This window comes from Podarcis vaucheri, assembly GCF_965113315.1.
Source record: "Podarcis vaucheri genome assembly, chromosome: 7".
Classification (NCBI taxonomy): Eukaryota; Metazoa; Chordata; class Lepidosauria; order Squamata; family Lacertidae; genus Podarcis; species Podarcis vaucheri.
The window spans coordinates 34,823,919-34,846,567 of NC_138765.1; the positions used below are offsets into that span (position 1 = coordinate 34,823,919).

At 47.6% G+C, this 22,649-nt stretch overlaps 1 protein-coding gene across 10 annotated transcripts in view; it reads right to left on the reverse strand.

Annotated features, from left to right (window-relative positions):
* Positions 1 to 5,104: 5,104 nt before the first annotated feature.
* Positions 5,105 to 22,649, reverse strand: part of ADGRB2 (adhesion G protein-coupled receptor B2) — a 161,883-nt gene continuing 144,338 nt past the window's right edge. For 6 of the 10 annotated variants that reach the window (XM_082232767.1, XM_082232772.1, XM_082232771.1 and 3 more), the window contains 8 exons: positions 17,177 to 17,348; positions 14,991 to 15,086; positions 13,978 to 14,017; positions 12,404 to 13,068; positions 10,253 to 10,288; positions 7,759 to 7,863; positions 6,497 to 6,550; positions 5,105 to 6,095 (listed from right to left, as the gene is read on the reverse strand). In XM_082232767.1, coding sequence (XP_082088893.1) covers positions 5,913 to 6,095; positions 6,497 to 6,550; positions 7,759 to 7,863; positions 10,253 to 10,288; positions 12,404 to 13,068; positions 13,978 to 14,017; positions 14,991 to 15,086; positions 17,177 to 17,348 — 1,351 coding nt within the window. In that variant the 3' untranslated portion in view covers positions 5,105 to 5,912. Of the gene's footprint in view, positions 6,096 to 6,496; positions 6,551 to 7,758; positions 7,864 to 10,252; positions 10,289 to 12,403; positions 13,069 to 13,977; positions 14,018 to 14,990; positions 15,087 to 17,176; positions 17,349 to 22,649 lie in introns of those variants that run through there. The other 4 variants (XM_082232766.1, XM_082232765.1, XM_082232768.1 and 1 more) reach the window with 4 other exon arrangements.

Sequence of the window (22,649 nt, forward strand, 5' to 3'; positions counted from 1 at the left end):
ATCCCAACAACAACCCGTCAGGGTAGGCTAGGCTAAGAAACAGTGCTGAGTCCAATGAACTTTGTGGCTGAGCAGAGATTTGAACCCAACTCTCCACCAGTCCAAATTCAGAGTCCCTTCCATGTTAGCTGCCTACCATCATAGCTGATTGTGTCAAAGGAAAGACGTTGCAAATAATTACTTGTGAGGCAGTGCGATGCTGTACAGGAATTTGATCCTGAATCACCTATTCAAGGGCATCTGTCAGATGAAGACTGTGTTTGTAGGAATGTCTCAAACCTATCTAAGAAAAACTCACAAGTTGTATTGAAATGCTTGGGTTAAGAACTTTGCTTCAGGATGAAAACAGAAATCATGCAGCGGTGGCACGGCTGCAGCGGGAGGCCCCATTAGCTAAAGTGGTACCTCAGGTTAAGAACAGTTTCAGGTTAAGAGCAGACCTCCAGAATGAATTACGTTCTTAACCCGAGATACCACTGTAGTTATAAACCTGCCTTCATTTTGCTACTATAGCTGATGTTTCGAGACCTAGATTATGTAAGTAAATACTACTTTTATTTCTTCACAAAACAATGTGTTTGTGGTTGACGTTTTTAAGGAGGGGAAATGGAGTAATACCTATTTGGGTTTTCCTATATAAAAAAAATCAACCCTAGTAATACCAGAAAAATCAAGTTTGCCTTAAAGCACCCTGGATTATTGTTTCTAGAAGGTTAAATCAACCTTGTTTTAGCTTCTAAATTTAAGCCGCAAAGAGTGGTACTCTACTAATCTTACTCACATGAGCAAGGATAATAACTTAACAATATATATCCTCTCCCAGTGCTTAAACCCATTCCTACATCAACAGCTGCCCCAATCACATCTGCCCCCAATCTCTCCATCTTCCATTCAGGTGAGCCAGAGGCATCACTACAGAACACATTTGAGGACACATTCCAGCCTGGCTCAGACACTCCAGGAGCAGGAGTCACTGAGAAGCCTGGCCTGGTCAGAGTCCTGAAGCCTGCATTTATCCCCTGGCCTGAGCAGGAACTTCATAATGAAGGAACAGAGGGTAACAAGAAACTGAACACTCCCTTTGTATAAAGCTCTGGTGTCTCTGCTTTTAGCAGTGTGGTCTCTTATTGCTAACCTGTCTGCCCATTATAGACTTGGATTAAATCTTACTCCCACATATCAAGCCCGTTTTTAAAAGTCTGCAGTTCTCAGGAACTGTCTGGGGTCAGTCTCATTAGAAAACCCAGCCAGATGCTTCAGCACCACATGGCCAGCTATTACAGGAGGCAGCAAATTAGCAGTGTCCAAGGAAAGCCAAGAGGCACACAGTGGATTGGGTGATGCAGACAAAACTGGTGGGACTGGTGTTAATGGGTGAGTGTGCTGTGTTTAGGACTTTTTCTTGTTCATGGCCTCATAGAGCAGGAATTAATCAACTCCAGAACTCTGTTCCAGGACAGAATCCTCCATACATCAACTTCCCATGGACCTGGTTCCAGGAACTCTGAATTATTATTTTTCTTTGGCCTAGGCCCTTTAAAAATTCCATATTTTTTTTAATGGAAGGGCATAAAGAGGCAACCCTATTATGGAATTAGAGAATTACATCCTCCCTTTCTTCGGGCTTTTAAATGCCTTTGCCAGATACACAGCTTCTGTTCTAAACATGTGTTTGTGTGTGTGGTGACCCTCACTGCTGGTAGCTTTCAAAACAAGGAAGAGGATCCTGTGGCTCTTCAGACATTGCAGAACTGCCACTCCCACCATCTCTGATCACTGGACAATGGTGACTGGGGTGAATGGGAGTTGGGATCTCACAGTGGTGCACCCTGTTGGGCAACTCATAATCTCCTGCACTGAATGACCTGTCTTGGTTGCCAATCAGTAACCAAACTAGGTTTAAAGTGTTAGTCTTGTTGTCTGAGAGGCCATGTTATCTGAGAGACTGTTCTCTGGTCTGTGGTTGGGGTCCTTCTGACTATACAATACCCTTCAGATACCCATCTGGTAGGGGCACACAGGAGGGGCTTCTCCATGGTAGCACTTACCATTAGGAATACTCTTCCTTATTGAGATCTGGTGAACACCAACCATGTCTTGCCAGAGTAGTACATGGTTTGGTTATCTTCCACTTGAACTACTGCAATGCGCTCTACATGGTTACCTTTGAAGGTGACTCAGAAACTACAACTAATCCAGAATGCGACAGCTAGACTGGTGACTGGGAGCAGCTGCTGGGACCATATAACACTGGTTTTAAAAGATCCATGTTGCCTTGCGGTATGTTTCTAAGCACAATTCAAAGTGTTGGTGTTGACCTTTAAATCCCTAAATGGCTTTGGCCCTGTATACCTGAAGGAGTGCCTCCACCCTCATTGTTCAGCCCGTACACTGATGCCCAGCTCAGAGGGCCTTCTGGCAGTTTCCCCATTGTGAGAAGTGAAATTACAAGGCACCACCCTGTGGAACACCTTCCCAGCAGATGTCAAAAAGTTAAACAACTATATAACTTTTTGTAGACATCTGAAGGAAGCCCTGCTTGGGGAAGTTTTTAAGGCTTGATGGTTTGGTTAGGTTAGGTTTTCCTTATCCTTCTTCTTTCCCTCTGTATTTTTGTTGGAAGCTGCCTAGAGTGGTTGGGGCAGTTAGATGGGTGGGGTATAAGAATTTTGTCATTGTTGTTGTTGTTAAAGACCTACCTGTTCACTTGGGCCACAGGTAGCCAGCACATGCCCCTTCAGAACTCCCATCAGCCCCAGTCATCATAGCCAATGGTAGCTGAGAATGGGAGCTTCTATTCAGAACCCTGAGCCAGGCTTTCTTTGATCCGTAATATTGTTAATAACCACTTACCTTGGTTATTGTGTTAACTTTATTGATTATTTTTTTATTGGATAGTCTTACATTTTATTATTGTCTGAACTGCTTCAGAATTTCTTTTGTGAATGAAAACCAAGATAGAAACCTTTTGATAAATTGCAAACACCTGAAGGTCGATAAAAAGAAACAAGGGGGGGGCACTACCACCAATAAGATCTCTCCAAACACAGGCAAACCAGTTTAAAGGGTGCCCCCACCAAATAATAACAGAAAGAGCTTTCTAGATTCACCAGTTATAATTGGGAAGTGTGTGAGTTGTTTCACTTCAGCCCCATCTGAAGGCCTGATTGGAGGACAGGGCGGTGGTGTGGACAGATGGGGCATGTGGGACATGCCACAGATTGTGTTTGGTGCCTCCCCTCATTTCAGAAAACACCATTTCCCAACCAAATCTGCAAACTCTGAACTGCAGCTGGGTTGGAAATTGCCAGCAGTTCTAGACTCCTCCTCCACCTCCTCCTCTTTCTGGGCAAGGAAGGATCAATAATCGCCGCTCTTCCCTTCTTCCTTTTGTGTTGCGCTGGAACAGCTGCCAAGCAGAGCCTGCACTTGGCAGCAGAGCCCTCCCAAGGAACCAGTTCAATGTGGCTGCTTCCCATCTGTTCTAACAAGGTGACTCAGGCTGAAGGTGTTCTCCAAACTCCCCACTGGCCGTATTTATTGTCAAACAGTTTTTGCTTTCCCCGCTGCCTCTGGAAACGTGCGGAGCAGCTGAAGATGCACAGTCATTTTGTCATTTTCCTTTCAGGGTACTCTGGAGCCCAGCAGAAATAAACAGCGCCAGCCCAGGGGTGTGCAAAACCTCGCTCAGATACATTGCCACTGTGATATATATGACCTAAGTAGTGTGTAACCAGAGTTCCCCTGTGTTCAAGGAATCCAGGTTCTGTGATGTGCAAAAATCCTGAGACTTGCATCCGTCCTAAGTTTGATCCCTCGCATCTCTTAATAGGGCTGGGAAAGTCCCGTCTGAAACTCTAGATACCCAGAACCAACAGTGTACCTATCAAGGGAAATAATAGCACCACTCTGTTCTGTCTTGGTCATACCACCCCCCAAGTCCTGTGCCCATTTCTGAGCACCACAATTTAAGGAAGGTATTGACAAGCTGGAATGTGTGCAGAGGCGGGTGACCGAGATGGTCAAGGGTCTGGAAACCAAGCCTTCTGAGGAACAGTTCAGGGTTGTGGGTTCGAGTCCCACATTGGGCAAAAGATTCTTTTATTGCAAGGGGTTGGAACAGATGACCCTCTTGGTCCTTTCCAACTCTACGATTTTATGATTCTAAGTAAAGTGCAGTCCACTAGCCAGGTATGGTGACGCACCTAAGGTCCAGTTTTACTGTCTGATCAGAAGCCTGCATTTCAAGCATCTGGAAGGACCCCACAGCAAGCTGGTGGGCTACATTGGGCTTAGCAGGTCACAAACTGGGGAGGGCAGATCAAAATTGCACACGATATTACCTCCCCCTTTTTAAGGGAGAACAAGCCTACCCAACCTGTGTGACCTTCCAGGCTGAAGACTGCCCAATAATATCCACTATGGAGGCTTGTTAAGGGTTTAGTAAGCCCCCAAATTTTGCTACTTCGCTGTCAATGCAAAAAACAAGGACAGCTGCTCAAGCATGAGCCAGCTTTGCTTTCTTTGAAAAGAGTGCCTTCTCAAGGCTGGAGTTCACCTATTTGGTGGAGCATTGAATTGCCATTGCATAGGTCCATTTCGGGCTGACCAGAGGAAGATTTATGAAACAGAGGTTGATATTAAGTTATCTTGTTGCTGGAGTTTCATCAGGATCACATCAGCAACAAATATAGAAAAATAGAGAGTTATTCTCTTGGACTCGGTGCTTTCCCCCCCCCTAAAAACCCGTTTAGGGGTACTCTCATTTTCCTACTCATATTGAAATACTGCCCTTCAATGAGGCCAAACTTAGATTCACAAAATGTTTAGAGGTTTGTGCCCCCCCCCAAAAAAAGCACTGCTTGGACTTATTGCAAGAATATTGGACTGCTTGGCTTTGAAATATTGAGTTGCGTATGTTATTTTGGCATTGTAAATATCATTTAAGACTCTTAAGTATTAGAAGGTGTTGAATTTTGGTACATTACTGCTAATGAATTTTCGCAAGCCATATACTGATTTGGTATAAGGCAGCGCGTCCTGTGCTTGTTCTTACATCATCGGTCAAAGAGCAGTAAAACCAAGAACGAAACAGCAGCAAAAGTTCCACAGAGTGAATGTTTTATTTCCAACAAACATAGTGCCCGCCCGGCCTGGGATAGAGCAGGTGAGGATGGGGAAGGAAGACATGGGGAGGGTGCTCCAGGTAGGGAGGGAGACTCCGATTCGACCTGGGGCAGAATGGGGCAGAGAAGGAGCCAGGTCTTCTCCCTCGCTGCCCAGGCAGGGGGATCTGGTGCTGGAGGGAGGACAGTGCAAGGAGCCGAGTCTCAAACGGGGAGACGCAGGGCAGTGGCGACAGCTATCCCAGACTGCTGGCCGTGCACACAGTGCATGGCGTGAGGAAAGGTCCAGATAGAAAAGAGTTAAGATTGGTTCTCTTGCCCCCAAGTGGGGGAAAAGCTGCCCCTGCCCCTCCAAGTCCTGAGGCCGGAACAGCCGCTGGCGTGATTGTGTGAGCGCTTTTGGATCCTGCAGTGAATCACTGCACGGGGGAAAAGAGGGGCTGGCAGAAGGTGTGTGTCTTTCTCTCTGTGTGTGAACGCCTCCCCGCCTCATCATGACCTCCAAGTGGAGCAAGTGCTTATGTGGGGTGTGTGCATGGCTGTGCCTTTGTGACACTTGGGGAGGGTGCAGCTCCTGCTATCCCGCCCCCTCTCCTCCTCCTCCTCTCGAGGACCATCTAAAGAGGTGGCCACTGTTTCCAAAACTGCCCCCCTCCTCAGTAAAACCGCCGGAAGGGGATGGAGCTGTCTTTTCTTTTTGTCTTCTTTTTCCAAAGTGTCAGTGTGAAAATATATATATATATTTATATATATTTATAGACCGATAAATCCCAGAGTTCACGAGGCTCACACTTCTGTCTGGAAGTCCCCCTCGGATAGATCCAGGCTCATGCAATGCTTCTCCCAGTCGGCGGAGTGCAGCTCCAGTTTCTCCCGGTGCTTGGAGGGCAGGGAGCTCAGCGTCATGGCCTTGAAGGTGCTCCAAGACTTCTGCTTCTGCTGCCGGCTCTCTGGGCTGGTGACTTCCTGCTGGGGAAAGAAGAGAGAGTGAGGGGAGGGGTGCTGTTAGGCTACAGAGTGAAAAATAAACAGCACAAGATACACAGAGCGGCTTCCGCTGAAAATGGCTGGCCCAGAAATGACTGTAGCAGAGCACATACAAGGATGCCTCCAGGTGGGACTGGAATCCTGTCCAAAACCCTTCATAGCATGACTGTGGTATTCTCTACATATAGCAATTGCCTTTGCCAAGGCTCTCTGGTGTCCTGTGGACTCAGCAATACCTTTAGAAGCTACAGGCGCTCTTCTTGATGGCTTTGGCCTGTTTCCTACTTTGTATATTAGGTGGCCAGCACCAGCAAATCCTCTCCCATAATGCATCTCTTTTCTTCCTTCCTCTCTCCCATTATCAAAGGATAACAAAAACTTACGCCAGGCATATTCTTTTCCCCACTCCCTGAAGAGACGCTCCACCGCTTTTCTCTCTGTGTGAGAACAACAAGAAGAATTAAGCCCATAGACTATGCCTCGCCTCCCACTCTGTGATCCAACTCAACCTGGGCCCAAACTGTGGTATTTCTTGGTGTGGAATTCAGCAGAGTTTACACTAAGGATGGGTGAATCGGAGGATTCCTAGTCTATGTCACTTTGTAGTGTGTTTTCCTCTTTTCTCCACATTTAATCTGCTTTTTAAACATCCTCAGTTGCAGGCACAGCTTAGCTATTCACATGGTTGTAACAGGGGTGGAATTGTAAGCAGTGTGGATGGTTGGAGTTGGTCAGGGGGAAACAAGAGAAAAAGTACAGATACTGACAGTTCAATTAGAGCCAGAATACATGTAAGAGAAGCACAGTGACCCTTTTCCAATAGCAGTTTTAAGTGACAAACAATTTGGCAATGCTAGGGTTAATTATTTATTGTTTTATTTATTAAAATCCATTCTAGGACCCCAAAGTGGTTTATAGAACAAAATTCATCACTCAAGTGTTAAGAGCATAAAATCTAAATAAAATCTAAACAATGCTGGGGATATGTACACTATCTAAAATTGGCCAATAATGTACTTGCAGAAAAGCCCAAGCAAACAAATGGGTTGGATGCAATGCTAGTCCTGTTTGGAGATAATGGACATGACTAACTTAAGTTCTTTAACTTCAACAGGTCAACTCTGAGTAAAACTTAGTTGGATACAACCCAATGTCCTCTTAGCTGCCTTCAGAAACACCCTACTGTGGATGCCTCCTATATAGCAGGTGAGTATATTATTGGGAGAGAAAACCACTGTCTCTATTCAGACCCAAAGAAATTCAATTCTGTTCATCAAGAAGTTGACTCTATTGGTCCATAATAAGAGTCCTAGTTTTTAAGGTGCCATGAGACTCCTTTTTTTAATCTTTCATGTTTTAGTGCAACTTTCTTTTAAAAACACATCAGTGGCCATCCTGTCCAAACGAACCCCAAATGTGAAATCCGTGTTGCACCAATTCAATTATTTCATCTGCTCTGACTTCTGCATATGCTCAGGAGCATTATGGTGTCACATGTTCCAGAGGCATTCAAAACAGATGCTGTGTTTGAACCACACACCCCACCCCCGCCAATCAGATTAAGCCCTGCTCAATACTATTGCCAGATGCTCTCCAAGCCTTAATGAGGAAGGATTTTGTTCCTTTGCTTTCCTCCCATTCTTACCTTTGCTGCGTTGGTAGCTGGAGCCCGATACCGGTCCAGTGTGTGGAACTTTTGATTCAGCTCGTGGTAAAGTTCTGAGTGGCGCTTTCTTGTATGCATGACTTTCTGCAGATTTTTAATCAACAAGTCCCGAGAGGGGAGGGAGAGAGAGCAGAGAAAGAGCAGAGAAGTCAGTGGGCACAGAAGCTCATCTCCCCAAAGCAACTCTGGATGGTTCAAAGCACATGAAATGTAAGGAGCCCCTTACGCATCCCAGCCTGAGCCTTGGACTCCCTTGGCAGCCTTAAGCCAGCACTTGCTTGTGCAGCAGGAGTGGAGAACCTCATGTGGACTTCCGCAGACTCCTCCTCTGTTCACATCCCTCCTGCACACCCTCCTCCCCAAGCACTTTTGCTTGCAACACAGGAAGATGCTGTATTAGACTATTGGTCCTTCTCTGAACTGTGATAATGCCTTTTGTGTATGTGTGTGTAAGCTCTGACATTTGCATGGCTGGAATGTACCTTAATGCTTAAAAAAGAGAGAAGAAGAGTCACCTCCATTGCTCCACCCACTTTTTTGCCTTTCACCCTGGCAGGTTCCCCTCACCCTGGAAGGTTGTCCGGAAGGGAATACAGCCCTCAGGCCGAAAAATGCCCCACATCCTTGTTGCAGATGATGAGGATGATCAGTACTGGTCAACATTGCAGGGCTGTTCTGAAGATTTTTGAACCGGAAGAGTTTTGTGCTCTTAAGGGAAAATCTGTTTATTTCCCCAAATCAGGTGAGCTGGGATGACCAATAATATACTAATAATAAATATATTATCCTGATTAGTGTGGCACAAGGAGTAGCCACTTAGATAGCAAGCATGAAGCAAACTCCATCATAGAATTGTAAAGTTGGAAGGGACCTAGAGGGTCATCTACTCTAACCTCTGCAATATATCCTTTTAGTTTTTGAAGGGGAAATTCAAAAGCATTGTTGAATTTCCACTCACAAAGAACCGGGGCTGGCTGGAGGCAGGCAGTAGTTTTTAAGAGAGCTTTAGGCGGTCTGAAAGAGGCATTGTTCCCTGTGGTTTTCTCATTCCTTGTGTCCTGTTGTGGTCTCAGGCTGTTGCAGGTTCCTGAAGCACTACAAAGCCTAGCAAATTCTCTTCACAGGATGAGGTGGGTGCAGCCTGGAAGGTCCTTATCATACCTTGTGTCAATGCTCCGGAAAGCTATTGCCTCTCCCCTGCTGGATGTTAAGTGGCTGGCAGGATGGCCCAGAGAGTTGTTTTTCTTTTCCTCAGATCAATGACCAGAGAGTCTGTCAGGTCAACGTTTATGGGCGGAAATCAGTTGATGATGAGCCTTTAAGGCTGGCTGGAGCTGCACCCCACTATCAAACCTTTTGCAGTAAGTGGAAGGATATTACCTCTTCCCCCATAAACTCAGCTAAAATACTCGCATTTCTGGCTCCGGCATTTTAATCAACTGCTAACGCTCTTTATTGCCTGTTATAAAACTTGGGGGCCTATTTCATCAGATTATGCTTAAATCAGAACCAGGAAAAGAGGCTTGAGAGAGGAAATAAACAAAATGGGTATTGCGGTGCCTACTCCCTTCCTCATGCATGACATATGAGACTCTCCAGAAACTGACTGGGTTTCTGAGAAGAGAGAGCCTTAAGTAAAGGGGTGGGGTGGGGGTTCTCTCCCCAATCCTGCTTTGTCTCCTTACATACCCACACACCAGCTGGCCCAAACCTTCTCTAACTTGTCACATGATTAGTTGTGCTCATGACTGCATTGGGGTGGTTACACATGATGCTGCTTTCAATACTATAGCTCAAGAGATCCCCCTCCAGACTAGCAACAATGCGATAACATTAGGGAAGCATTGCAGAACAACTAATAAAGTAGAATGGCGTGTGGGTGGTCCAGTATAAATCCACCACTAACGAACTATTGCTGTATTAAGGACAGCTTGCAAAATATACCGTATTTTTCGCTCTATAACACGCACCCGACCATAACACGCACATAGTTTTTAAAGAAGGAAAATCCGTAGGCATGCCACCCGTAGGCATTCCCTCCATAACACGCACAGACATTTCCCCTTACTTTCTAGGAGGAAAAAAGTGAGTGTTATGGTGCAAAAAATACGGTACCCAACAACAACAGGAGTCTGGAGGGGCATGCCGTATATCCAGACTACAAACCTAATTGGTTTGAGACCAGCATCACTGACACAACCTTCCTCCAAAGAATCCTGGGAACTCTTGCTTGACATGAATAGCTGGAAATTCATAGGCCTCCTGGGCTCAGAACTACACTTCCTGAGGTTCTGTGGGGCGAGTGTAGGAGAGGGAATTATTCTTAAACCAGTTTAAGTCTGTAACAAACTGAAAGTGATAGAGATCTGTATCATATAGACAACTGCTGTGCAGAGCACAAGAATAATCTCGTTGGGTCAAAGGAGGTCTCTTTGCGACATCAGGAAGAAGAGAAGACTGGGCAGGCACTTACCTCAAAATCCAGGTCAGAGTACCGCAGTCTTTTTCTCTGGGGAGGGATGTAGGCATACCACAAAGGAAACGGATGCAAAAAGGGGGGGGGGAGGAAGGGAGAGAAAGAAGCCTTTACTAATTTGTTCAGCATTTAGAGATACGAAGTTCTGGAGAGCACATGTATGGGGGGAGGGCAGGCCCCCCAAAGCCTAATAGCACATAGAGAAGAAAGGAGGCCTATCAACATGATTTGGGATGGGAGGATTGGAGTGGAAGTCTGTCAAAGTATTTTAGGGGGAAGAGGAGAAGGAAAGACCCAAGCCATTATGGCAGCAGCACAAAAGCAACGAAAGGCAAGGGTCCCAACCCAAAATTCCTGAGGCAGTTTGACTGGCACTTCCTGTTTCCAGTTGACTAGAGAGATTTAGGTAGCAACCAAATGGGAATTGACCCATGCAATGGTTACAACGTTTAGGACTTTTCAGTTTGGAAAAAAAGATGAGTAAGAAGAGGCATGATAGGGCAGCATAAAATTATGCTTGGTGTGGCTAAAGGGTTTCTCCCCTCCCTATTTCATAATTGTAGAGTTTGGGCCCATCCAATGAAGCTCAATGCTGGAAGGCACAGGGTAGATAGACAAAACAAAAGTATTTCTTCACACAGTACATAGTTTAAATCACAACTGGGGGGATCGCCAATGCACCCACGCCCTGCTTTCAGCTTCATATAGGCTCCTGGTTGACCACTGTGAGATCAGTATATAGATGGATTAGATGGGCCATTGGCCTGATGCTGCAGCCGGGTTCTTCTTAGGTTCTTATTGGTAGGTGAGAAACTCTTCCGCTCTCCCAGAAAGCCACATTTCTCTTCCCAACTCAGAAAAGCTGCTGCCTGTGGCTTTGCACAAAAACTGTGGGCGCACATATGCGTGTTCATTAGCAACTGCTGGTGAGCTGAAGCCAACTCTTAATTAATGGGAGGTTATTCCCACAATCAGCTTTGTCTGCAGTGACTTCTTTTCTCCTTTGAGAAGCCAGACTTGAGGGTGGAAACCCCCCAAAATCTGCCTTTTCACAGCTGCAGGGAATCTGTTTTGCAAACAAAGTGGGGGGTGGGAAAGGACACTGAGCAAATGCCACATTTGGTGAAGAGTGGATAAAAAGAGATGAAGCAAAACCCAGCTGGTCTCCACACTGATCTGTAGGGTCCTTTGGAGGATAAAAATGAGTGCCAAAGTGGGGTGGGGAAAGGCACCTTCCATGCTGATCATGAAAGTCTGAACGGGTACTTCTGTCTACTGCAGTAGCCTTTGGCAACCCGATGCCCTCCAGATTTTTGGACTACAACTCCCATCAGCCACATTCCAAAGCATCTGTAGGGAACCAGGATGGCAAAGGCTGTACTACAGAAAGAACGCTCTCCCTCCACACAATTCCTAACCCTTTCAGCTTGGCGCCGGCACCTCAACTTTCAATGGGTGTAGTGATGCTACAAACTTAAAAATAACGTCACAATTGCTCACCTGTGGAACCCTGGGGACTGTAGCTGTGCAAGTACTAGGCTTGTGTACCAGCACTTTCATCATATTGGTGTTCCCAGGATTCTTTTTTTGGAGCTGGGGAGCTATGATGCTAAACTGATATAATCCAGGATTCTTTGCTGCAGATTGGCCTTTACATCCTTTGGAACATTCCTCAGCCATTGCATTAATTCATGCACACTCCCCTCTTTTTGTGGCACCCTGTATTCATGCTCAAGCCATCAACTTGTGCATCATTCTATAGATTTACCTGCACAGACATAGATTTTGCCCTCTCTTCTAGCGGGTGCATAATTTAATCTTTTTGTAAACCACTTTGAGGTTTTATTACAATCAAGCGGTATATACATCTTTTCAAATAAATAAATCAATAAAGTGGTGACCTGCAGATAAATACAGATGTAGGCATGCAGACTCGGTGCCCATTCCCACTTTAAGAAAACAGCGTCTACACCAGCCTTGCTCCCATCAGCTACAGACAACACAGCACTGTATTGGCCAGAGCCGATAGAACTTGCCGTCCAACATACTTGGTAGCTGCTACATTGGGGGAGGCTGGCCTACATGTCCACTGCCTCCACATGTCATCAAACAAGCTCCTGGCCCACTCCCGCCCACTGCCCCTCTTACCTCCAGGGAGCCCACCTTCATGGCGGAGCCAGGCACAGTGCGTGGCATGGTGCGGCTGCGCTCTGACAGCTCTGAGGCCAAAATCTGCCGTACTGTCGGGTGCTGCTTGAACTGGAGGCCGTAGGGGTGCTTGACTGTCCCGTACGGCTGGTTCAGGTTCACGTTGATGTGGTCCATGGAGGCAAAGCTGGGGTAGGCTTCGGCTTCCATGGGGTGGCGGCCCTTGGCCAGGCCCGGCGCGTCATCCAGTTTAATGTTGAGCTTGCCCTCCTCCCTGGTGAAGGGCTTAAGGCTCACTGTCCGCCGTGGCAGCACCATGTAGTTGCTCTCCAGGGTGGCCTCCTGTGGCCGCAGCCACCCATAGTCCAACTGCCGCAGGCTGCTGTCGCCACACAGGTACACCGCCCCCCGAGCTGGATCCAGGTTGACGTCCTTCTTGGCAGGAGGGTCGTTGAGCTCGTTGAGCCCTTTCACCACGTTGTGTGTCATTTTGGGCACCTGGACCAGGATGGAAGTGGGTGGGATATTCCCAGGAAGGGTGGAGAAGCCCAGGCTGCCCTCGGAGCTGGTGTTGAGCTTTGGATCCTCGTCCCCATCCAGGGAGATGCGCGACAAGGTGCTTGTAATGGTGGCTGGGTTGCACGTGTTAACCTCTTTGAAGAGGACTGGGAGGGAAGCGGACAGTCAAATGGAACATGAAACAGTTTCTGGGAGAATTAAGGGGAGCACCTGCGCTTAGGGAATGCTTCAGTCTGCGGGTTTGGGGCTGGGGGGGGGGAGGAAGAAAGGTGGAAAAGTCCCTTTGGTGGGAACACTTCTCAGTCTGAAGAGCACACCAGGGGAGGGTGTTAGCTGGTGCTTTTGTCATAAATGGAGGTAACAAGAGTGGTTTTTCCAGGAACCTGGAGATCCAGGTGTGCTTAAAGAACGGTAGGCCAGAAGAACCTGGAAGATGAGGTGGAACTGTCTCTGGGCACCTCTGGGCATGCAAAAGCTGTGAGCTGGCATTTGCTAGCCTGGTGCCCTCCCGATGTTTTGGTTTTCAGTTCTCGTCAGCTCCAGACAACATAGCTATACAATGCTGGGGGAGATGACAGCATGGTCATGCTGGCTGGGGATGATGGGAACTGGCCGTGCAAAATATCAGGAGGGGACCAGGTTGGCAAAGACCACGGAACTGAACTTGTGAGCTGGGTAGATGACATGGCACAGGGGAGTTCCTTGTGGCCAGTTGTGAATACTGGGTGTGTGTGATTAATCGGAAGCCCCCTGAGCCTTAAGCTGGAAACTCATGGGACTGACAGCTAGTCTCTTTTGTCACCAGCTTGACCTAGCCCTTCCTATTTCCTTCCTGCCTGTGGGATGTGCTGTTTCTGGGGGGCTCGGGGGCTGGTTGCCTAGCATAGGACCATCCTTGCCAAAAACTATGCTCCTGATCTCTCTTCCATATGGAGGCCCATGTTATGCAATGTCCTTAGAAAGAACTGGCCCCTTCCCTATTCAATGATAAGCTCTTCCCAAAGCCTCCCTGGCTGACCCATACGAGTGCCAGGGAGAAAGGAAGAGGGACTCACCTGTCTGACACGCCAGGTCAACATCCTTTTCAAAATCTGTCTATAAAAACACAGAAAGAGGGGGAGAAAGGGAGAGAACGAAAGAGAGACGAGAGAGGAAGCGAGAGGAAGAGACAGAGAGAAGGTGGGAGTGGAGAAATGAATGCATCGTGGGCAACAAAGGTGGCTCAGTGATGTTCCTTAGCCAGCTTTGAGCCTTTCAAGAGGCATAAATATTACGCTGGAGAAGGGAGACCGAGTGCTTTTTGAACATTTTTAGGGAGTTGCAGCCAACTACATTCTACTCAGAGCACTCAAGGAAATCAGTGGGCTAAGTTAGTCAATGCCTCTACTCTGCGTAGGCCTAGGATTGACTAAAACATTTTCTTTTGGTGATGCCACATAAAACCCACCCACCCAAGCTCAAATGATTGTGCTGTCTTTTCCTGTTCATATGCAACATGGTGGTGTTAAAATCTGACAACTGATTGACTACACATACACACACACACAATATCAAAGATGGACATGCCTAATCCAAAATGGCAGCAATGTCATTTCCAAAATGGCACGTTTTGCCACCTTGGATGTGTTGAAAGGCTAAAACATAGTGGCCAAGGGCTTGAGCTATGCAAGCCAGTGATTTAAGTTTCAGTAAACATAACCTCCCTAGATCAGTCTTCCCTAACCTGGTGCCCTCCAGATGTTTTGGACTAGGACACCCATCAGCCCCAGTCCAGCTTTGTGTCTCCTCTGTAGTAAAAATTAGCTTAGGCCACAGAGCACTTGTAAGAATCACTGACAGCATACTTAAAAACACTTGTGGGAAGCACTCTATAAGCATGGACCATTCCTTACTGTGTGTGCTCAGAAAGGTTCTAGATCATGTCAGAATCAGCCCTGCAAATATCCCATCAAGGAGGACTCAGCCAAAACAAGCTTGCAAAGGCCCAGAAGGGGATGCAACACCCTTTGTGCACATGTGACCGGTTCTCCCTCCCCCACCCTACAACATGGGCCCCACACTCACTCACCATGATCTGGACTTGCCCATTCTTGCAGGAGTCAGGGGAGTTCTCATTCTCGTCACTCTTGCACACTCCGATCTGGCACTTCACCACATCTTGTACCTGGGAGAGGTACAGACAGGCAATGTGGTCTCAGGTCTCTGGAGGCCTCAGACCTTCTCCCTCACTCTGGCTACTGTTCTGTTGCTACTTCCCCCACCAACCAGAGCCAACATTGGCGGTAGAGAGGATCAGGTTCCATCTCCACCTGTTGGCTAGACCAGGGGTGGGGAACCTTTTCAAACACCGAGGGCCACATTCCCTCGTAGGCAACCTTTCGGGAGCCGTGTGCCAGTGACTGCGGGAGGGGGGAAAGGGGAGAGATGCAGGAGTGGGCGGAGCAAAATGGAGGTGCATGAGCTGCGGGCGGCATGTGCTTGGGGAGGGCTTTGCATCAGTTTCTGCTTCCGATCGTGTGGAAACGAATTTCCTACTGCTGCTTATACACTGTTACCTTGGGAGTATTTGTGAGCTAGCATCAAGCCTCCCTTCAACCCCTCCCCCCCATGCTTTTGTTTATTAGTCTGCATAAATTGTGACTCGCTCAGCTTGCGTGCCTAAAGCACACCAGGCGTTTTGGACGAGCTTCTTAGCACCCCGGTGCCAGCCTTAATGCCGCTGAGCGACCAAATCTGTGGCAAGGACATGGCCGTTACTAGCTCCTCACTCCTGACAGGAGAGTGAGGGATGTGGAAAGCAGCTGGCAGCAGCGGGCGTTGCATGGGCCACCTCTGCGGGGCCTGTACTTTATGTTTATGGAGCAGTCGCTCACCACCCATCGGGTGAAGATAAATGGGGGAGTGTAAAAAGTCAAGGGTAGGGAGAAAAACTCTGGCCTGCAGAGTGCATATGGATGAAATACAAAGAAGGTTGTCTCCATACAGGCTGAGGGAAATGTAGCCAATCTCTACCCGTGTCCCAGACAGCCATTAATTGGACTGGCTGATTTAGAACCCCAGCAAATGAAAGTGGCTTGGGATGGCAAAGGCCATTTATTTATTTTTTGCTTCATAAAAATTATATACTGCTTGATAGTAGGGAAAAACCTCAAAGCTTTGAACAGTGAGGTGTGTGTGGAATAAATACATTGGGAGGATTCTCCGTCCCTGTGTCCCATCAAAACGACTGCCCTCTCTGTGTAGACCAGGGGTGGGGAACCTCAGGCCCAGGGTCCAAATGTGGCCCTCCAGGCCTCTCCATCAGGTCCATGGACCCCCCAGGCCACACCCCTCTATGGCTCTGTTTGCCCGCCAGGTGTGCAGGTGTAAACTTCTGGACTGTGCATGGCTTGCATGTAGGCTATGTTGCTGCTATTTCTCCCACTTTTTACCTCTGGCTACATCTACCACTGGTATGTGGCCCCTGGAAGGCTGCCCCTGAGGGAATGTGGCCTATGGCCTGAAAGAGGTTGTTCACTTCAGTGCAGAACAGTGATTCCCAAATGCTAGACAGAAGAGGTCGACTTATTATCTAAATGAAAACTGGGAAAACCTGCTTTCTTAAAGCTGAGCTGAAATGTTCCATCCCCGGGAAAAATGGGAGCACCAGCAGGGGCAGACCTAAGTGGTTTTTATTTGGAGGGGATGTCAAAAAGTTTTCTGTATATGAATTTATTGTCAGAGATGGAAAAAGGCTTGAGGGTTAGTTTGCTTTTTAGATGCCTGTTAAACCAGCCTAATTTTGAGAAGCTACAAATTGGAGAATTGTATTATTACATCCCACTTTTTTATTTCAAGGTGGGGTACATGGCTCCCCCCCCCCCATTTTATCATCACAAGAATCCTGTGAGTTACATTAGGCGGAGAAATGATGACTGGCCCTGGTCACCCAATGAGATTCAAAACCCTGGTATGCCGTGCCCTAGCCCAATGCTCTAACCACTACACAACAGCAGCTCTCGGAGAGGAGTTCATCAGTTCGTTAGAGTGTGGTGCTGATAATGCCAGGGTTGCAGGTTCAATCCCCATAGGGTCTACCAGCACATTCCTGCATCTTGGTACTGCATCCAAGGATCCCCTACAATTCTACGATTCTTTGATCTCTCCTTCATGTGTTTTGTGTTTGTCTGTTAAAATAATGACTCAGGAAAGAGAAAGCACAGCAGGAGGACACCCAATGAAAGTCCCAGCACATTGGCAGTGCATGTCGCCCACCTCTCTGCGCAGAAAGCAGTGGACCGTGATGATGACGAAGCCCTGGACCGAGTTGAAGACTGCAAAGAGGACCTGGAAGAGGATGGAGCGCCGGTCGGTCATGGCGAGCACAGCCGACATCCAGGTGAGCGCCAGCAGGGGAAGGACCACGCAGGAGCTCCATAGCGATGCCCTGGGAGGGGGCGGGAGGGGAGAAGGTGTGAGAGAGAGGTGCAGGAGCCAATCACAAAGGAGAAGGGGAATGCACACAGGCCGGGTCACCCATGCCACCCGACAAGAGCCCCTTTGCATACGATTGGTAGGTGACCAAAGGAGTTTGGGAGGGGGCAGAAGGTGATGGCAGGAAGCAGTTTAGTGCTGGCAGATGAGCATACATTAAGCAACATGGCAGAGGGTGGAGGGTTCCAGGAACATATGGATCTGTTCAGTTATGCTTATATTTCTAGAGAGATGTTTGGGCTCTGTGCAGACACCATGAAAAATGTATGGGCTCCCTGCTTCCTTAAGTGAAGGAACACACTCTGCACCTGGTCAGAGGCATTGGCCACTTGTCCCTTAAGGCTCTATGTTGGAGCATGGCAGTTAGATACACTCTCCCACGTCTAGTGGATTCTGGTGGCCTTTAATGATGAGGACCACGAGGAAGACCAAGGTTCCCCTGCATCTAGCAGTTCGGTTATTTTCATTTCCTTCATTTTCAACCACCTCAGCCTTGTCTTAGCCGCATCTCAGCTTCTTACCTCAGTCCCCCAACCCACCCTAACTTATCTGTCACATAGCTTTGCCTGTCTGGGCAACAGCTACATGGCTTCTGCACCTTTTCTTGCAAGTACACCAGGGGATGCTAAACCCCAGTTCAAGGGGCCTGATCTGTCACACTGCCTGCCATTTTTTCTGCCCTAACAACAAAAATCAGATCTGCAAAAAACCCGGCTCCTCCATGCATACCAGTGCCCTGATGGGGACACAAACCACCTCCCTCCCTGGTCATCAGAGTGATCATTTGATAACAAGGGAGGGTGCAATAACCCATGTCCTCAGCTGATCTTCCTGGATTAGATGAGAAACGGGGGCTGTGTGCACCCTGTAAGGGTTAGGGGTGTCCACACTGACTTCTGGCATGTGGCCCCTGGAGGGTGGGCCAAAGGTAAACGTGGCCCTTAGGCCACAAATTGTTAGCCACCCCTGTAAGATAAAGGTAAAGGGACTCGTGACCATTAAGTCTAGTCGTGACCGACTCTGGGGTTGTGGCGCTCATCTCGCTTTATTGGCCAAGGGAGCTGGCGTACAGCTTCCGGGTCATGTGGCCAGCATGACTAAGCCACTTCTGGCGAACCAGAGCAGCACATGGAAATACTGTTTACCTTCCTGCCAGAATGGTACCTATTTATCTACTTGCACTTTGACGTGCTTTCGAGCTGCTAGGTTGGCTGGAGCAGGGACCGAGCAATGGGAGCTCACCCTGTTGCGGGGATTCAAACTGCCCACCTTCTGATTGGCAAGTCATAGGCTCTGTGGTTTAACCCACAGCGCCACCCGCACCACAGCCACCCCTGTAGTAAGCAATAAATAAATGTAATTGCAGCCTTGGCATTGGCAGGGTCCCAGTATCCAAGAACTGGGGTGAACGAGGCAGCTGACCTGGGATTTGAATTTCTGTGAGGCCTATGCATTATCTCCAAGCTCTGTCTACACTGACTGGGCACCCTCCTGAGGTTTATTTCTTCAGTGACACCATCGATAAGATTGTGGGTCAAACTACACTAGCTGGTGAGAGATCCATAAGAAGCTTTTTCAGTAGGATGTAGGCTTCACAGAGGTCCAGAAAGGGACTGGGGACTGGGTAGGCCAGGAGGTTAAGGAATAACTGCATCCTTTGCCCTCACCATGCCCCACCTCACAATCCAATGAGTGTGGTACCCAGTGCTCCCCCCCTTAAAAATGTTTAGGGGTACTCTCGTTTTGACTCAAGAAAATCACCATTTTATAGTTCAAATTGGGTAAAAGAAGTACAGTAAATGGACAAAAGTAGAAAGATTCACAAAATGTTTAGGGGGTATGCGTCCCTCTGCGTCGCCCCAGAAAAAAAGCACTGGCTGTACCACATTTTCTCTAGAGGTATCCTAATTGTTAAGAAGGGGTTGTCTTGCAACGCGACTGCACTTTTCTTTTTCTAAGATGAGAACTGTCCATATAAATACAGCTCTTGCAGAGACATAGCACCTCCTCCCCAAATTGCACATCTGGTCACATTTGGGTGGGGTGAGGAGAAATGTAAAAATAAAATCCATTTTAGAGCTGCTGTTTAACTCCATTCACATTGCCCTCTTTGCCTTTCCAGATCAAAATGGAAAAATTTTCCCAGATGTGATGGATTCCCTTCATTTTCTCTCTGTCATGCAGAGAGAGAAAGAGAGAGAGATGAGAAAAGGGAGGCAGCCGCAGCTCATGCATGTGATTAATTAGACCTAACTATCTTTTAATTCTAACGTCTCCTCTTGTGCTTCGCTCGGCTGTTAAAGGCTCATTATAGGCAATGCAAGGAAACAGGGAGAATGTTCCTGGCAATATAATCAGGAGAAGACACTGTGAAGGGGAAGCAAATGGAACCAAGTGGTGCCTATTGCCAGTTTGCCAAACATCACCTGAAGGTTTGTTTCCACCAGTGAATTTTGTGGTTTGCATAGTTCCTCGCTCCCCAATTTGTTGAGGGTCCTGATTTTGGTCTTGCAAGAAAGCGCAGCCCACCAGGCAAGGCTCCTGCACAAGCCTTGTCAAGGGCAGGACAGACAGAACTATAAGTAAGGATGCCAGAGAATCCAGTCGTAAATGGAAATGGGGACAGAAACTTCCGTAATTCGCATGTTTTGTGCAAGGTCTGAAACAGAAACCATGCAAGCAAATACAAGCAGAAGTGGCCATTGTTCTTTCTTCAGCCCGCAAACGTTAAGTTAAAAATTACATTCTTTTCTGGACTGTTTGTGACATTTCCCTTCCGTTGAAATGCATCAGAATTAATTATGTCAGTTTTGGCTAACGCTGATAGTAAGAAACATAACGTAGGTTTTAGTGGAAGCCAAACTGCAGAGGAACGGAAATGGAGCTGATTGCAATGGACAGAGTCAGTCACTGACATTGGCTGTGACTTTAAGAACTTCTGCTTGGGATATTTCCTCCTCCCTCTGCGTTCCCCCTTTTTCATGTGACATGATGTCTTTTCAGTCTGTGAGCTGAAGGGCTGGGACCCCCTTAGAACTGATTTTTGCCTACCACTCTGGGAGCCTCTCTGGCTATAATGGGCAGGGCATAAATGCTTTAAATAGATAAATAAGCAAGGCTCATTAAGATGAATGGGAGCTGTGCTGGAGCATGAGAGTGCTCTAGGTGCTCAGCTTCTCATTTTTACTACATTTAGTTTGCCCCATTTCCACATAGGCTGGTTGTTTAAATTTTAAGAAAGTCCATGTGAAAATATGTGTGCATTTTCATGCATGTTAATCTTGACATATTCCCTCTACAACCTATGTCTAGAATATGCATTTTTTGCAGCCAAATCCCACCTGAATATGGGAAACTGGTGGTCTTCAAGATGTTGGTGGGCTCTTAACTCCCATCATCCATGACCATTGGCCATACTGGCTGGAGCTGATGGGAGTTGGAGTCCAACAACAGCTGGAGGGCCACCAGTTTCCTAATACATTTGCTTGTCTCTCCTTTCCCCTCCCCCTTTCTCTTTCATTCAGAGAAGAGCAAATTCTGAAGCGGAGCTATGTTTCAGTTTGCGTACCATTTCAGGAAGTGCAAATGTGGTAGGTTCACATTAAAATGCAAACAGAATGGATTTCTGTCCCATCCCTGGTGGGTGCCAACCGGGCCTAATTCTAGAGGCTTATAAGAATAATCAATTTGCAAGAGGAGATGGAGGAACTCCATGCTGCCCAACTCTCCCCTCCCCCCGGGTAGGTTGGACAAGCTGGTACATGGTTTCTGCCCTGCTGCCAAAATAATTTCCATCTGAAGCAATTCACACATAAGGGGATTTTTCAAAAAGTGCTTCTTCAGCAAGGTGTTTTTGTGTGTTTGTGTGTGTGTGTTTTTACTGCCTTTAAAAATTAAAAAACCCTTAAGCCACAGTCACTTCGCTTCCCTGCTCATCTCCCTGGAGCAAGCCCAGATGCCGCTGGCAACAGACCTGGGAGCAGAAGAGCAACTGATGGCAGCGGAGTCAGTGTGTGTGTGGGGGGGGTGTAGTTTAGCCTCAGGGCCTTGCAGGTACTCAGGAAGAGCAGGTGGCTCACAGTCCTTCCTGGTGGAGAGAGCAGAAAGGAGTAGAGTGACATTCTATGGCTCTACTACTGCAGCTGTTCTATTGAAGAGCTTGGCTCAAACATAATGCAGCGTCTGGGATTGCCTTGTGGGCACCCTAAAAGGACAGTAAACGAACAGTTCTTCAATTCATTAGATTTTTTAAAAATAGTTTTTGAAAGTGTCTTTTTTTTTAAAGAAAAAAAATGACCAGAAGCAGTTTTGACAGTTCAGTGGAGAGAAGATTCTGAGGTGATAAATTCAACTGCACAAGCATCCCTCTCGACTGTCATTGCCATTTGGGTGAAGGCCAGACCTACTGGCTGCTTCTTGCAAATAGTTTTGGCAGTGCTGAAAAACATCTTCCATTTGAAAAAAATAAAATAAAATAATGATGTTGATTTTTCAGCACTACTGGCAAATGAGATGTTTCCTCTGTTCTTTAAACTGCCCTCTCTTACGAACACCCTCCATGACATCATGGAGCTAAATTCTGCATCATCAACATAATGACATCCCATTTGCTGCATGATCTAGGTCTGCAGCCTGGTGTCCTCCATATGTTTTGTCCTACAACTCCCATCAGATGTGCTGGATAGGGCTGATGAGAGTTATGGTCCAAAACATCAGGAGGACACCAGGCTGGGGGATGCTGATCTAGGTGACAGATTCAGGAAGGAGGAGGTAGTTGAAGCATCCTAGGAAAGGCAGCACAGAGGCGAAAACAGCCACGTGAAGGGACCATGGTGCTGCCACGCTGGGCACAGGGGATTTGCAGAACCTCAGTGCTTTGGGAGATGAAGTTCCACCCCACTGAAATGGCAGCTTCCAGCCTGAAATCAAGAAGCCCTGGCTTGGCAAGGAAAGAAGAAGTTTCAGTGGTGGAAAAAGCATATGTGCTCTGCATGCAAAGGTCCAAAGTTCAATCTACGACCACTGGTGGAGGAACGGGAGCGGGGAGGGAGCTGACCACCCCCAGCACCACTATTCAGGTAGGGTGCCATCGTGGCGGGCCCCCTGGACACGTGCCACACATCCCTTCCCACGCACCAGCTGCCACGCCTCCAGAACACGCGCTATGCCCTCGCAGGTGGCGTGCCACACCCCCCGGGATACACACTACGCCCCCGGGGGGCAGCCACTCCCCCGCCTACTCTCTGCCCCCAGT